The sequence below is a fragment of the Spea bombifrons genome, chromosome 10, assembly GCF_027358695.1.
Source record: "Spea bombifrons isolate aSpeBom1 chromosome 10, aSpeBom1.2.pri, whole genome shotgun sequence".
NCBI lineage: Eukaryota > Metazoa > Chordata > Amphibia > Anura > Pelobatidae > Spea > Spea bombifrons.
The window spans coordinates 1,186,208-1,202,500 of record NC_071096.1 but is presented as its reverse complement, the minus strand read 5'-3'; the positions used below and the strand labels follow the sequence as shown (position 1 = coordinate 1,202,500).

General features: G+C 48.7%; 1 protein-coding gene across 1 annotated transcript in view; it reads right to left on the bottom strand.

The window, feature by feature from the left end:
• The window catches only part of SBF2 (SET binding factor 2), a 93,207-nt gene that overhangs the window by 2,590 nt on the left and 74,324 nt on the right, over positions 1 to 16,293 (bottom strand). The window contains exons 19-40 of the mRNA XM_053449021.1: positions 15,968 to 16,227; positions 14,992 to 15,161; positions 14,514 to 14,587; positions 13,714 to 13,909; positions 11,573 to 11,700; positions 10,754 to 10,929; positions 10,061 to 10,203; positions 9,657 to 9,852; positions 8,903 to 9,099; positions 8,565 to 8,705; positions 7,733 to 7,828; positions 6,521 to 6,705; positions 4,991 to 5,167; positions 4,816 to 4,917; positions 4,371 to 4,556; positions 3,708 to 3,834; positions 3,033 to 3,160; positions 2,730 to 2,954; positions 1,366 to 1,470; positions 987 to 1,165; positions 630 to 717; positions 418 to 549 (exon numbers count right to left, since the gene is read on the bottom strand). Coding sequence (XP_053304996.1) covers positions 418 to 549; positions 630 to 717; positions 987 to 1,165; positions 1,366 to 1,470; positions 2,730 to 2,954; positions 3,033 to 3,160; positions 3,708 to 3,834; positions 4,371 to 4,556; positions 4,816 to 4,917; positions 4,991 to 5,167; positions 6,521 to 6,705; positions 7,733 to 7,828; positions 8,565 to 8,705; positions 8,903 to 9,099; positions 9,657 to 9,852; positions 10,061 to 10,203; positions 10,754 to 10,929; positions 11,573 to 11,700; positions 13,714 to 13,909; positions 14,514 to 14,587; positions 14,992 to 15,161; positions 15,968 to 16,227 — 3,411 coding nt within the window. The remainder of the gene's footprint in view (positions 1 to 417; positions 550 to 629; positions 718 to 986; positions 1,166 to 1,365; positions 1,471 to 2,729; positions 2,955 to 3,032; positions 3,161 to 3,707; positions 3,835 to 4,370; positions 4,557 to 4,815; positions 4,918 to 4,990; positions 5,168 to 6,520; positions 6,706 to 7,732; positions 7,829 to 8,564; positions 8,706 to 8,902; positions 9,100 to 9,656; positions 9,853 to 10,060; positions 10,204 to 10,753; positions 10,930 to 11,572; positions 11,701 to 13,713; positions 13,910 to 14,513; positions 14,588 to 14,991; positions 15,162 to 15,967; positions 16,228 to 16,293) is intronic.

Sequence of the window (16,293 nt, the reverse complement as noted above, 5' to 3'; positions counted from 1 at the left end):
TACATACATATATTTATATATACACACACACGCACATATACATACATATATATATATATATATATATATACACACATGCACATATACATACATATATATATATATATATATATACACACATGCACATATACATACATATATACATACATACACACACGCACATATACATACATATATATATATACACACACGCACACATATATATATATATATATATACACACACGCACATATACATATATATATACAGCGATCCTGTGAGCACCGGGTCCTTTCTAAATCAGAAAGAATAGACATTTGAAGAATGACTCGTATTATAAAATCAGCTACTTTGTATTTATTTCAGATGAAAACCTCATGTTTCCTACATGCAGCTCTATCCCATTAACCCTCTCCTCGATCAACGGATCCGACTCACATCAAAGAACGCCTTCTCGCTGGCGTGCTTGGGCACCCCGATGGTCGGCGCGGCCGGGACGACGGTCTCCACGTCCGCCAGGTCGATGTGTCCCTTACAGCTCGTGTCTTCGCCAGAATCGTAGTAACGCAGCTGCAAGACAGAAAGGCCGGCGGCTCTAGGAGACGTTCTCTCGGAAATATTTGGACAGAACGTTAATCGCTTCGCTCTACCTGGTGCTTGGTGATGTCCAAAACGAACCAGCGCGGCTTCCAGCCTTTCAGCAAAGCTCCTCTCTTGTACAGAACGCCTTCGAAGGACCTGCGCGGGGGGGGGGGGAGAGAAAGTCAGCGCAGAAAGTTCTATGCATTCGGAATGCGAGGAACGACGCGTCGCAATTCTGCTGTGAAAATAATCACCAAGTGGCCCCAAAGTATAAAGCTTTCGACAGTAAGGGCCGGAATATTAAGCCCAGAAATTCCACATGACTATAAGGTAGGAGCCGGACGTTACGCTTCATACATTTCAATGTTAAATCCATTTTTTTTTACTATTAATATAAATAATGGAGGGGAGGGGTGGGGGGGTACCTGTTCTCCTCGTTTTTGGAGGTAAAGTGATTGTATAATGTGGCTGATCTCCCATCGACTCCATTAGAGGGAGAAGAGCTGACGTTCTGTTCATCGCCTAAGCCGCTGTCGGGGAGATGCACCATGGGCCTCTTCTGGTGGGAATGCAGGTTGGCGGACGTTAGGCTGGTGGGATTCCTCTACAATGGAACAGAAATGCAGCAATTACCCCCAGACAGGGCACCGTGTGTGTATTTATGGTTGTGGATGTTAAAGTGTCTTCTCCTCGGCTATGAATGTAATTAGGGGCTCATTCACACACACAAACCCAATTCATTAGCTGGAACGTTGTGTGTCTCTGGACCCTACGGGTTTCTTCCGCGGAACGCGCAGGACTCACCTCTTCCTTTTTCGCATCCTCCTTGAGTTTGAGTTTCGTCCGTTCCCACAGGAGCTGCCATCGCTCTGAACTCTGATTTAATTTGTTCTCCAACCTCTCGATTTCCTGAAATCAGAACAAATTGTTCTAAAAGTCCGCTGCAGTGCGAGGCCGTAGGGGTTATACTCACCGGACCCCCGAGGCCGTAGGGGTTATACTCATCGGACCCCCGAGGCCGTAGGGGTTATACTCATCGGACCCCCGAGGCCGTAGGGGTTATACTCATCGGACCCCCGAGGCCGTAGGGGTTATACTCATCGGACCCCCAAGGCCGTAGGGGTTATACTCATCGGACCCCCGAGGCCGTAGGGGTTATACTCATCGGGCCCGCCAGCGTCCTGGGATGACACCGACCATTAAACTGGCCAGAATTAACAATCGCTCTGCGAGTCTCACCATCAGCGTTAAAAAAAAAAAAAAAAAAAAAAAAAAAACCCTAAAAAAAGCATTCATCTGCGGTATTTTAATAACCTGTCCTTCAGATGACCTTTTGTACCAAACCTTTTGTACGTGGGGATATAATTTGCGTGGGTTCGCTACCAAACTGTCAACTGACCGCCGGGGGGGGGGGAATTGCTGCTGGCTGGTGTTGGTTACATGGGATGGAAGCCACTCGGGGAACGAACCAAAAAACAATCACTGGCGATAGGAGGACGTGGATAAATCCTCCGTGGCCCCTGTGGGCTATCTGAGCTCGGGGGCCGGCAGCACGTGGCTCCCCACATGGAATATTAATCTGTCAGGGCGAGGAGGAATTTTTGTGTCTGCGTTCAGACTCCGGGAAATCAAGGCTTCTCGGTAGGAGGAAATTTGGAAAAAGAAATTATTTTTCTGAAGTTTCCTGCAAAAATGCGAGCGAAAGTAATTAATGGAGAAACCCCAGAAGCCGCGTATCATTATCCTCGAGAGTTAGTGGAATAACGGACCGCGGAGACGCCGGGCACTCCTTGGCTTCTGAAAGCGTTTTTCGTCTGGAAGGCGTCCAACACAGAAGTCAATTAAGCTTCTGCCGTCACCGGTTGTCAGATTTTCTGCCTTCTGTTTTGGAACGAGTAGCTGGGTCTTCTATAACGTGATCATGGAACATAAAACACCCGCCATGTTCATAACGCTGCCCTTTGGATGGTCGGAACATGGAAGCCTGAGCATGGATGGGGGACATCCCCGACATGCGCAGACCAGAGTTCTCCCAAACCAAAGGAACATTACTAACCGAAACACCAAGCGTGAACGTATTCTCCGGCAATCGTCTCTTCCCACCTTACAGAAGTCCTTTCCAGTCTCCTAAACCCCCCCATTACACACAACTCAGAACTCATGCTCACATTCAGAAGATGAGTGATGGCGTCCGGCTGCACTTTGGCCACATCGTCATAACACGGCCACACGATCTTCCTCTTCCCGGGATGGACGGCTTCTTCGGGCTCCTCGTTTGTGTTGAGCTTTGAAGGGACCAACACCCAGTCGTAGGACGGACCAGAGGCCAGGGTCTCTTCCATGTAGTATTCCCACCTCCTCAGAGCGGAGATGTTGGCATTTGGTTTTAACGCCTAGCGTAAAGAAGGGGCAGGTCAGCTGTGCTTTAGGAGCCCCCCGGGCACCATGACAGCGAGAAGCGCCCCACTCACCTCCACTTCTGTCGGCGCAAACAAGTAATTAAAGAAGACGGGGCTCCTTCGGTGCATTCGCTCGATGCAATCCCAAATACACAGCCCTCTCCTGCTGTGCTTCTCTCCCTTATCCTCGAATAACGTTCCTGAAACAAAATACAAACAGCCATGTTAGGTGGAATATTCTCGGCACAGACAGGATCTGCACCAGCTGCCGGCGAATACGACAACCATACGAAATAACAATAGTGTATTCGTCCGACGAGGTCTCATGACCAGCGTTCTCAGACCGAGATTCACATCAGCACTGAAGACCTCAGAGATCCCTTCTTCACACGCAACGACTCCAGAAAGGACCTCCGAGTTCCTGAAAACTGACGTGACTCGGGTCGCATGAACACTGGGCACGAAGTGTTTGCATATCCAGTGATCAAGGGGTTAAAGGAGGGGTTACACAGAACCGGCAGCCTTCGCAGGATGATGGGACTTGTAATCTATTAGCGGTGGAAATGCAGCAGGTCGCCCGAGGTCACTCTCTGGAGCGATGCATCTTCCCGCTGCCATCATGTCTTCTGCATTCTGCTCGTAGCTTCCGAGTTCATCGACCTCTTCTCTCCTAAACAGGACCTGCGCTGACCGCTAAAGTCCCAGCGAAATACGCGGCGAGCGAGCTGGGTCCCGCTAATCACCCACCGTGCTCCAGCCTCTCGTAATCCGAATCCAACAGGAAGGTCTTGAAGCGATTGGAAACGTGATGGAACGCCAGGAACTTCAGATAATACGGATTAAACTCGAACTCGGTGGGGTACTGACTGTGTACCTGCGGGAGGAGGCAGAACGACACACGTGAGCGACACGCTTTCACGACAGACACGGGGACCCCGAGACCCCCTCTGCCCAAAACGCGCCATATCATCCATTCAGGGAGTCTCTGCGCCCGTTACCGGTTACTCTATTCGCCCGCCACGTAACCAAATCACCCGGGGCCGGGGTCCATAAAGATCATTGACCCCCCAATGACATACCCGCCCTGCTGAAGGCATGAGCTCATAAAAGGGCTTAGATATTATTTACTAAAAATGGTAAAAGCTTCTCTGGTAATTAAATCACCAACCGATGCGGTCATCAGGCATTTTATAATCTCACAGATGTTGTTCCTAAAACAAAGATTATAACTTTAATAATTCAGCTGCCACCTGGAAAATCTGGCGTAAACAACTTATAATTAGCTGTTCCAAGCGCTGAAACTGCCGGGGCGCGGATTCCAATTCCCCGGAAGTTTTGGGTCGTCTTTTGGTTATTTTGTGTGGATGTCCCCGGTCGAGTTCCCGTTCTACCCAACGCCGCGCGCCTCACCTGATGGACGCAGTCCAGAAACTGCAGGAATATGGGCACGAATCCGCTGCCCTGGCTGCTGAGGGACAGGTTACTCCGCTGGCTGAATTTATGGCCGAAGGAAAGCCATTCCTTCTCCACCAGCATGCGGAACCCGTCCAGCGTCCGGTAAAAGGGATCCCCGAGAAGCTGCACCAGCGATACCACCTAGAGACACAAATACAGCTAATATATAACGGCCCCCGGGGTCCGCACGCCAAACACAGGGTCCAGCAATACGCCGAACGGGGGACCGGGTGCCAGGATACGGGGGCTATCAGGGGAACGCGCCAATGTTTCGAAAAAAAAATTAAGGTTATCCGGCCCAAAACAGTCACAATTTCACCCAAAAGAATCTCGTGCAAAGTGAGCAGGAGGTTCGTCTAAGAAAATGTTTTCTGGGAGTTGCTGCTATTTAATGCATTACCTGCGTCGTGATATCCCATCCGTCCTCTAAACAGACCATGACCGACGAGCCGCTCTCCATGAGCTCCGATACGATCGCCGACAGCTGGATTATCCTGTGAATCTGATAAAAATACGTTTAATATCTCCCAGCGCCCAAAACACGCCAGCGCTGGGCAGCCTGTAACGGGTTTTACCTGCAGGAACCACTCGGACTCGCCCAGGGATTTGAGGAAGGTGAGATCGGAGTCGGCGGCCGCGCTGCTCGGTACGCAGGCTCTCATCAGCTTCTTGAAACTGGCCTTCACCTGCCGGACGTCTCCGAACTCCACGGGGACAAACTCGCAGTTTAACGCAAAGTCGCACTTAAACCCCTGCAGAGAATAGAGAGACAGGGTTTCAATTTCCGTGCAGACTCCTGCTGGAGGGGGAGTGCAGGAGATCCCGCCATGTCACTCATCTACCAGGTTAATGCGATGGGCATCCTGACGGGTACGGCCGAGACCCCTTTCCTCATTTCTTTAAACTGTGAAACGTGTGAGCTCTGCGACAAGGATTTAACTAAATGCCAAACATCGTGGGGACCCAGGGGGTCTGTTACAGGTGGGCACAGGGGGTCCGACATAGGGCAAAGGGGGCTCGTGGTGGGGCAAAGGAGGTCCCCTTCATGTGGCAAATGGGTCCGTCAGGGACAGCCGCCGCTTCCATTACAGTGCGAGCGTCGCATTAAACTCCGCCGCACACCATTTTGACTTAGAAGCTGACTGCAGGCGTGCCGAGGAGGACAGAGGATTCTGCCTGCATCTCTAATCTCCATCAATTCTCATCCTGACCGAAAGACGCCGACGCTCACAATGCGAGGAATTTGCAGATGGGAACCGATCCTGGCAACGGTAGCCATGTTTATAGCAACAGCTGAACCGCGATAACTTTAGTGCTGTTACACGGGGGCTCGCAGACCCTATAATGACAGCTCAGATACACTGCAGAGCCACACAGCCCCACAGAGGCATTTCAATTTATATAAAGCGATTAGCGTTCTGAGCAAACAGGCTTAAAGCGTCCGAACGATGTCTTCCCAGCATTGCGCTCCAGCGCCGGAGGCGCCTCTGGGTCAGCTGTCCCCAGTAACACCGATAAAGGATTCATCTAACGCGATAAGAAGAGCTTTAACGAGGCCGAATCCCGGCTGCCTGAGAGCTAAAGGTTAAAATCCTTTCTAGGAACAGGAGAGAGGACGGGGCTCGCGCTTTACAAATAACCTGACAGACCCCGCTGGAGACCCCGCTAGAGAAACCGCGGCTGCTGCTTCTGGAACGCGACCAGAAGTTAAAGTGATTTGGACGGAGACTCTCGGAGCAACGTCCTTAAAGCTTCACACGAGGCAAGAATGCAGGATTTGGAGAACGGGTCGTGGGATTATCAGGCTGAATGTTTAATGGCCTCACAATCAGGAACACAAAACACACAGCCGTCCCGCAGATATGCAGAGAATCCGGACAGACGTCCGCCGGACCCCCTGCGTGCATCGGGTGCATGAACTGCGAGGCGTTACCAGAACCAGCGCTTTCCTGCTACCTGCGCACCCCGAACGCACCATGCGCTCTGAAATATGGGGCCATCTCGAGGCTAAGCAATCGTCGGCCCTCGGGAGCAGGGCCAGGAAGAAACCCCCCAGACAGCGTCAGGACCCCCCGGAAACTCTGCTGGTGGAAAGAAAGTCTTACCCTTAGCTGCGACTTTTCCCCGAAGACGTAGAGGGCGGCCTGGCGTTTCAGGAGTTGGCTCTGCAGGCTGGAGCCGTCGCTGTACAGAGCGGACTGGTCCTTCCCGGGCACTCGAGTGCCGATGTCAATGAGCGGAGTGTTGGTGCTGATCAGGCGATTGCTCGAGCGAAGACTCGCCCAGACTCCTTCACAGAGAGAGAGCAGCCGTGTCACAAATACCCCCCGGAAACAGCCCCAGAGGCAATTCCGTTCTGCGCTAACACACCTCGAAGTAACACGCTGGCAAGCTCTGGTTCAATACAGAGTTATTACCGCTTTATACAAATACGCGGGACTCAACGTCATCCCGAGCCGACAGATTTCACCAGAGGCAGAAGCATTTGTCTCGGATCAAACGCTGAAAACGCAGAACCATTAAAGCAAAAACCAAATCCCTCAAATCCCGGCCTCTCTGTGGCCCTCAAGGACTGGAGCTGGACATCTGCTGTGCGGGGCTAGAGTTTGCGCGGTTTGGCCGCACTTCTATTGGAGATATCAGCTAAAACCGAATGACATTCTTTACTAGAGTTACTACTCCCAGTACACTTAGCCAGGAAAATGCGGACGCTGGCCCAGGACCCCCGTGATAACCCTGCGAGGGGGTAATCCGATTACGAAGCATCTCTGCCGACAAATGTTACTACGAGGGGTTAACGCAGACGGATGGGAATTAGCGAGCATTAAAAAAACAAAACGCACGAGAAAATAATCCGTAAACGCATGAGATGAAGGTTAAACACGAAACGAGCTCAACGCAAACAGACGTTTATAGCGATTCTCAGCCCCTGCGGAACGATACGGCGCGGACGCCCGATCCGCCACCCAGCGGCCAACTCTGACCTCTTAAAAGGATCATGGCCCCCGCTAAATGATTTATAATATACTAAATGATTATAAAATAAATGAGTTGTGATTATATTCTAAATGATTTATAATAAAATAAATGACTTGTGATAATATTCTAAATGATTTATAATAAAATAAATGACTTGTGATAATATTCTAAATGATTTATAATAAAATAAATGACTTGTGATAATATTCTAAATGATTTATAATAAAATAAATGATTTATAATAAAATAAATGACTTGTGATAATATTCTAAATGATTTATGATAATACGCTAATTCTCGCTAAACCCTCTGTAAATCCTGGCCTCCGTCCTACTAACCTCCGCGGGTAAAGCTATTGGACAAATTGCCGTCCAAATGGCTCGGGACAACGTGTTTTACCATACCGGACATTCTCGACGTCTTTCTCTCACTGCCTAGAAGCCAGTCAAACAAACAAGAAAGACAACACATGAAACAAGCAACGCACACACGGATGTAAAAAGCACAAGGAGTTAAAACGCTCGGCTGCCGCCGGCAGCGCATTTTCCCCGAGGGATTCTCCGGAGCTGTTAGGCGATGTGATTGGAGGGTCGGGAGGGTTAGGAGCGCATGCGCGGCGTCCGGATCTGTTTTAGGTTATATGGAAGGGATCATTTAGGAAAAGCTTGATTACGGCGCGTTGGTAACTTTCCTAGCCGTGCCCGCTCTGAGACGGGAAGAGCGAAGGTTTCACACACAGCAAAGGAAGGGATTCTTTACAGTGAGGGCAGTAAAGGTACGGAATCCACCGCCCAGAGAGGGCGATCTATCAGATACACCGGATGCTTCCACAAAGGGTAAAAGCAGAACATGCAGGGGTATAAATGCCGGAATAAACAGTAATATTTTAGGGCTTCCCGATCCGAGGAGAAATCTGAGCGCCTTTCTGAGTCAAGAAGGAATTTCCCCCCTAAGCGGCAACGTTGGAAAAATAGCTTTTTGATCAAAAGCAGGAAGGATCGGTAAAAAGGGGGAACCCCACAGACCCTGGGTTTTCCCCCAACCTAAATTACTAACGTCCATCTGTCTGACATAAACGGGTCACCCGAAAGAGTTAAAATAAACCTCACCCCAAATATCTATGAAACGGTAAAACGTGCAGCTTTATATGAATCGCGGTTTTGGTCTCACCTGGTGACAGAGCGAGGGTCGGCCGGATCGTCAGGGTACCGGTCCCATTCACCTTACCGTGCACGGAAATGGCATTGAGTAAGGCTTGGAGGTACTTCTCCTGCTCGATGCTGCTTGAGGACTCCATGGAGGACGCTTGACCTTCAGAAAGATGACAGCGCATGTTTATAACGGACACGGCACCAAACATGTAATTCTGGATTCAGGAACATTCTAACGTGTTTCACAAACTAGCATGAAAAGCAACCGGCTCTGAGCGGCCAATGTTGCGCTTGTAGCGTTAACTTGGTCTGGTGTTAAACGCGATGACCCCACCGCTGACAGCGGACCCTTCTCACCAGCATTGTGCACGTTCTGTGATTTGAAAAGCCCGACCACCGTCTTCCCGTGGAAGCCTCCAGAACGAAGCAAGATCGCATTGGTTTTGGGATTTTTCCAGGACACAACCGGAAGTCTGTTGTGACGATAACATCGAGCCACCTTCGGAAGACTGCTGTCCTGGACGGACTGAGGTACGACCAAAAGCCCGGGGTAACTAGGGTGAGAAAAAAGGTGTTAAGATGTGTATTTATATTTAAAAAAAACGCTGCCTGTAAAGACTCGGATCCGTCCTTCAGATCGGTCGGGTTTAATGTGAACGCAAATGTATTTGAGTTTAATGCAATTATTCAGATGGCGTCACGCTGCGATATTGTACAAGATACTCGTCAGGACACCATCAGCTCTAGGTAAATTAAATGTATTTTGGGTTCTTTTATCATTTTCTTGTGGTTCTCCTTGATTTTAAAGACCCTTCCTTGAGCGCTCGCATAAAGGATAATCTGCCCTGGGTATATTCTGAAACATAAGGGGCATTTACATACAGACGGCAAATGAATGCCTTTTCATGCGCTGCAAGGTGGAGGAGTCAGGCATCGGGTCAGAGTTTGGGGATTTCTCTGTATATCATAAAACCGAACAGAAGGACAGCTCTCATTTGAAACGAATGTCCCGACGTCAGAGGAAACTCATTTATCCATAACTGTACTCGTCCGTCTTGTAACGAGGACACGTATTTAGGAATCCCGGGGTTTTTATGGTGAAACGTCCAACCTTCGGCAGAGGGAGTGCATCCTGTTCATCGCCGTGATCCGGAAGTGCTCCGACTTCAGGCGCGTGGAGCTGTTGCTGATGGTTCCCAGGGCCAAGCGCTGGTAATCGCGGAAGCAGGCCCTCTCCACCAGCTGCTCCATTGTGGACTTCTCGGAGGATTTCAGCGTCCCGCTGGGCAGCTCGTTATCGTCTGACACTGGAAACACAAAAAGTGCGCGTCGCGGAGGGTGAGTAACAGCCCGCAATAACAGATTATACTGTATATATATATATATATATATATATATATGTAGTCCTCCCTCCTGTCAGGAGTTCCAATAGGTTACTGGAGAACTTTGACATCATTCCTGGCCAATAGGAAGCTGGTCCCACCCCCGAGGGACCTCTGAGATTCTCTCATTTACCTGAAATATCATCATCCTCGTTTCCTCCGCGGCTGCCTCGCTCCTCTAATATTGTGCTGGTCTTCTTCTTGGCGGCGTACTGACGCCCAATAGTCATTTTGCTAGCCCGTTTGGCATTTTTAACAATTGTTTTTGAGATGGTCCTGAAACGTCAAAAAGAAATCCTAAAACATTTCTACTTACAGCGCCTGCCTCCTGAGCTTATTTATTACATATTTAGTGGGTTGGGGGTCATTGAAATTACTCTGATTTGCTGAATCATAAAAACGTTAACAACCAATCTTCTAATTAATAAAAAGACTTTGGCTTCACTTTTAAGAAAAAAGGTTTAATTATTTTATTTATTTTTTTAACGCTGGAGAAACGTTTAAATAAAGCCGAGTTACTGCAGGTCTGAGCTCTCAACTAGAACAGAGCAGCCAATGAGAAATAAGCAGGGTGAAGACTTGTTTCCCATTGGCTGCTCACAAATCGGCTTTAGCAGCGTTTAACCCTCTCCACGATACTGTAAAAATTCCACCGAAAAATTAAAACGCATATTAGATGAATTTTCAATAAATAAAGGTCTAGATCCTCTCTGGTTTATGGACATATTTCCAAAAGCGGCAGTAAAATTGGGTTAAACGCCGGTAACCGCACGTTACCAAATCTGGTAAAATTAGTCAAGACCCCAAACGACTCTGCCGGAGTTACCGAAACGACGTGTTCTTCTCCTTCTGCTTTGGGAGGATTATCGGAGGCGCTGTCTGTCCGGCGGCAAAAGCAAAAACGCTGAAGATGGACAGCGGGTATCGGAATTTCACGAGCTGCTTCTTAAACAGATCCACCATCTCGGGGCTGACCTCTTCGTCAAACGCCACCTTAATTAACTGCGCGGAGAGAAGGAGACAATTCACTGCCTATGACACGGGGGCGATCCGGGATACAAAGCAACGGGGGGGTATTATTAAAATATTCTTGAGTGTAAACTTAAAGCCATAGGGTTCTGCTCAGTTGGGGGCCGCACCGGTAATGCCCTTTTTGCCTATGGATGCCTCAATGACGGCATTTACCTTTTCCCAAGGGCGCGGGGTCCAGGCTATCCCGTCTAGGGGTCTATCTAACGTTTAGACTCCCGTGATTAGGATAATACGACAACTCGCAATACTATTCGTTAAAAAAATTAAATATAAAACAGAAAGCTCTTAAAAAAGTAAAAATTGTAAAAGATTTTTAGGGCCAAGCCTCTCTCTCTATATACTTCCCGGGTGCTGGGTTTTTTAGGTCCAATGTCACAGGGACCGGCACGTAGCCAGAATATTCCAAGCAACCAATTAAACCAATAGAGATTTAATGCAATCAGATGGAAATCGTACGTCCCCAACCAAATTCACAATAAGCACATAAAAAGAAACCGAAACCAGATTCTGAAAAGAGGTTTACAAAAAAAAACTAAATATATCTGGCTGGGCTGGGCCGGGCCGGACCCCTGAAGGAAGCGGCCGCCGGACCCCCTCTGGTTCCCATTGGCACCTGAAACGTGGCGGAGCGGATCTGCAGTCCCTCCTGCATGTTCTGCTGCAGGTGGTTCTGGATGTTAATCTTCTTCTCTCTGGTGATGGACGCGATGGGGACGCTGCGGATGACGCTCTGTTCTCCCACTGCGGGTTAAAAACAACAGTCAGAGTCGGCTTACAGCGAAGCCAGATTCAAAATGCTTGCCCCCCCATACGATGGCGTCCGGGCGCTTGGACGGGCAACTGGAAACCGCAGGGCATTCCCCAGATAATACGAGTCTTTATAAGCAGAAACACAAACGGATATTCCTCCCCATCCTCCCTGACCAGTTTGTGTCAATTAACCGATAAGTTACACGACACGTAGTCTGTGCTCATTAACCTTCTCATACCCGCCCCGCGCGAGGTCGGCTCATCTCCCAAAGCAGGTGCCGCGAGCCACAAGCCGCAATTCCGTGCCCACTGCCTACCTGTGTCTCTACATCTCACGTGATGGCGCTAGTTATACCTACAAAGGAGTTAAATTATTAACCCGGCGACTGACAGAGATGGAGAGTTTTCGCCGAATTGGCAAACGCTGAAATAAGTTATTTTCTTTATGTCGGAACAAATTGTTCTTGGATAACGGAGAATGTATACAAAAGGATAGAAAAAGGGGTCAAGATTAAATAAATACACAAATACCAAAAACATACACAAAAGACAGGATTAATTCCTCACTGCGAGCGACTCTTTGAGCCCAGTCTCACATGAATTTGCCAATTTGAAGGCAGCGAAGGCTCCCATTGGCAGGAAAATCTCCGCGTTGCCGAATATCTGCTGCAGATAAATGAATTATTATCCGGGACCAGATGTAGATATTTGCTTTCTGCTGATTTGTGCGCTGATAATTAGTTGTAATTTGTTTCATATGAATAAGATGCGTAAGCAGGCTATAATTAATCAAACTGATGTAACGGGTCTCGGCCAAGCCTTCGTGTATCGGAGAGGATCGGATTATTCGCATTCTTCAAAAACCTCCACTTATTTCCACTGCATATTAAAGAGAAAGACGGCTAAAAGTCTGCAGTAAGATGTAAAAATCCGCAGATTTCTGCCCTGGATTTTCTGCCGTTTTGGTTCATGGAGGAGCGCTGGTAATAGACGTAGTTGTGTGTGAATGTCCGGTATGTGTGCATGAATGTCTGCCTATCACCAGCCTGTTTACACATTACCATTTACCAGCCTAACTACACAGATCCACACAACCTTGGCATGAGCTGGACACGGGGAATGCGGCCTCACGCTGGGTGGTGGTAACGCGAGACGGCCTTCAATCTCTCCGGACTCTGACAAGTCACAGGAATCTGAATCCATTAAAGCTAAAGAGACTTCAGAATAAATGACTTCAAGCGTTAGAATTCTGGTCGTGGAGCGGAGAAAGACAACGACAAAGGGGATACGCGGAAGAAGTAAGGATCGGTTTCTAAATAAGATCCCTGACGGTAAAGAATATATCATCGAGTGAAAATGGGTAAAATTTAACGCACCAGACAGACAGGTATTCAAAAAATGTGCAAGTCTGGGAACAATCTGCCCTCCGACTGCGCTCAGAAGACTCATTTGGAAGCAGCTGGGTGGTAAAGATTCAGTGCCGGCAAACACATTCTCACCGGCGCCCTCTCTGCCGATTCATTTACCATCACCGGAGTCACTAAGACCAATTCTTTATACTTTCTATTCACTTAATGAACTTATTTTTATTCATTAAGTGTATTGTATGGTTTATACTTTCTATTCACTTAATATTTTTATTCATTTAGTGTATTGCATGCTTTATACTTTCTACTCACTTAATATTTGTATTCATTTAGTGTATTGTATGCTTTATACTTTCTATTCACTTTATATTTGTATTCATTTAGTGTATTGTATGCTTTATACTTTCTATTCACTTAATATTTCTATTCATTTTGTGTTTTGTATGCTTTATACTTTCTATTCACTTAATGTTTTTATTCATTTTGTGTATTGTATGCTTTATACTTTCTATTCACTTTATATTTTTATTCATTTTGTGTATTGTATGCTTTATACTGTTGAGTTTAGCGTCCGTGTGATCGTGTGATACGTGGGAGAGTTTAAAGATCCGGTAAGGAAATATTCCTAATGCGTTACCGAGCGGGTCGTGGGGAGCGCCTTTGAAGATGATCCTGTAAGTGGTGAGGAAGAGTGCGCCCTCTGCTGGTAAGATGTGAGGTCCTCCAAGCGCCCCGCCGGTCGCCTCTTCTCTCCCATCTGGATCGAGCAGGACACGCAGGGCCTCGCATACTAACTCCTCGCCGGGCAGCAAAGCCGGCCTCAGGATTTTGGGCTGGAAAAAACACACATTCCGGGGTTACTCCGTGCAAACAGTCCGATGAGATTTTCAGTTACTTTTAGGTCCGACAATAACAGCTAAAAGCGGAAAATGTCAAAAGCAAACAAAAGCCACCATAAAACAAAGCACAAAAGCATCTTGTTTAATGGGATAAATGTGTCATGTAGGAATGCATATAGTTCATGCGCGGTGGACTCGGCCTTACGGGAAGGGGTCAGAGTACCCCAGGCATTCATGGCAGCAAAAATGAAGATTCTGTTTGTTTTTTTAAACACATTTAGCACGGATCCCGAAGAGTCGTTTATCTCTGGTCTGCGGCACCCCGAGTCCCCCAGGAGCAGTAAAAGCGTCAGCGGAGGATAAAACCAACCTCATCCCGGCGCTGGCTTCATTCACTCACCTCATTCTGCGATCTCTGGGCTAGAACCCCAAATTACGGCTGAGAGTTATTATTATACGGCGTAAGCTTTCCTCTGCTGTATCCGGCGCACGTTTAAGCCCCGGGGTAAGAAGTCGTTGGGAGGTCAGACGTGGCGTCACTTATTACGAGCTCCCCTGGTCAGGAGTGAGTCCCGTGGTGTCTGCCATTGACACTCACCTTTTTGATTGGCGGCAGCCTCCGACTTTCCCGGTGAACAGTCTCCAACGTTTCTATGTGCATGGCAACAATACCTAAAAACAAACAGATTTTGAGAAAAAAGAAGGACAAACAAAGCAGGGGCTACAACCCACCCAACGGGGGGGCTACAAACCACCCAACGGGGGGGCTACAAAGCACCCAACGGGGGGGCTACAAAGCACCCAACGGGGGGCTACAAACCACCCAACAGGGGGGCTACAAACCACCCAACAGCAGCTACATGGTGTATATTGGAGAAGGAAGTTCTGTTAACGATATGACGACTCCGGGCTCAGTTGGTTCAACGCACACTCACCCTGTACAGTGATAGGGGTGGGTTAGTGGTGTTTGTGTAGCGCACACTCACGGGGGATCAAGCAGTGCGGCGCACACTCACGAGGGATCACGCAGCGCGGCGCACACTCACCGGGGATCACGCAGTGCGGCGCACACTCACCGGGGATCATACAGTGCAGGCTTTTGATGTGTTCCTGGGTCACGCCGCTCTCGGTGCAAACTTTGTCGATAAATCTGGTGACGAATCTCACAACGGAATTCGTGACGTCGTTTTCCGAGTCCTCAAACCCACTCTCGGTGTCGTAGCTCTCGGCGACGCTCCCGGCGATGCTGAGCGCAGAAATACGCAGAGAACGACAAAGAGGAAACAAAAATAATGCAAAACGCCGATTTCTGTAAACTCTGCGCGATCCGTGGATCTATCCTCAGGTATTTATTAATCGTCTTTCAGCGATCCGGCTGAACAAACAGAATAATCACGTTAGAATTCTGCAATCAACTTGATAAATCCGGAGCCGGTCCCCCTTATCTCCGCTCAGATTTATCAGGCTGATTCAAAACATGCGCAATATTTGAAGTCGATAGTTAAGGATGATATAAAGGCCCATGGTCCCGGCCGGACTCGCGGAATCACCATTTAATGATGGTTTCGGAGTAAACGCTCGTGTCACCGGGCGCCGCGACTCATTTACAAAGAATGATACACAAATTTATCAACAATGAGATCACCCCAAACTCTCCTCCGCTCTAACAACAGCGACTGTTTATCCCATTCTGATCAGACATCTAATCTGAGTGGCGACACGAGACGCGCTCCGCATTCCTCCGGCCAGCCGCTTCCATCATCTGCTTAACCCCTGGGTGGCCACGACAAATCCACTCCCAACAAGCGGTTACAGTCCACGCTCAGATGGCCAACGGCGGCACTCAAACGACGCCACTGTCCTTAACCAGGCAAGCCCACCAAGCCGTTCTGCCCTTCAGCTGCCTACCCACCAAACGCTGATACCCCACAGGGCGTGCATTAGGCTGTACGGGGGTATAGATAAACGCAGACATCTGGTCACCTCCACCCCCGATTCTCCCGTCTCCGAGCCCCCAGGGTCCGCACTAAGTCCCTCTGCCGGCGCCCTCACCTGTTGGTAACGATGCTGTTGCTCCCGCTCTCCCAGTCCCCGGGGGCCGATGCCCGCAGGAGTTTGTTCTTGCTCGTGTCCAGCGGAACCAGAAGATAGACCATGAGGTTGGAGAAGTGGATGGCCTGGCTGAAGACCGTGCTCTCCTCGTTTTGAACGAGTTCCTGCTGCGTCTGCTTATTGCGCGTCGGCCACAAACGCAACTGCTCGGCCGCGAGATCCATTACTGTGATCTCCTGCTTCTGGACCTCGCCTCCGTTCTGCTATTGAGAAGGAATAAGCGATAATTATTAGTGAATAATACGTAGCAAAGCAGTGAATAACGG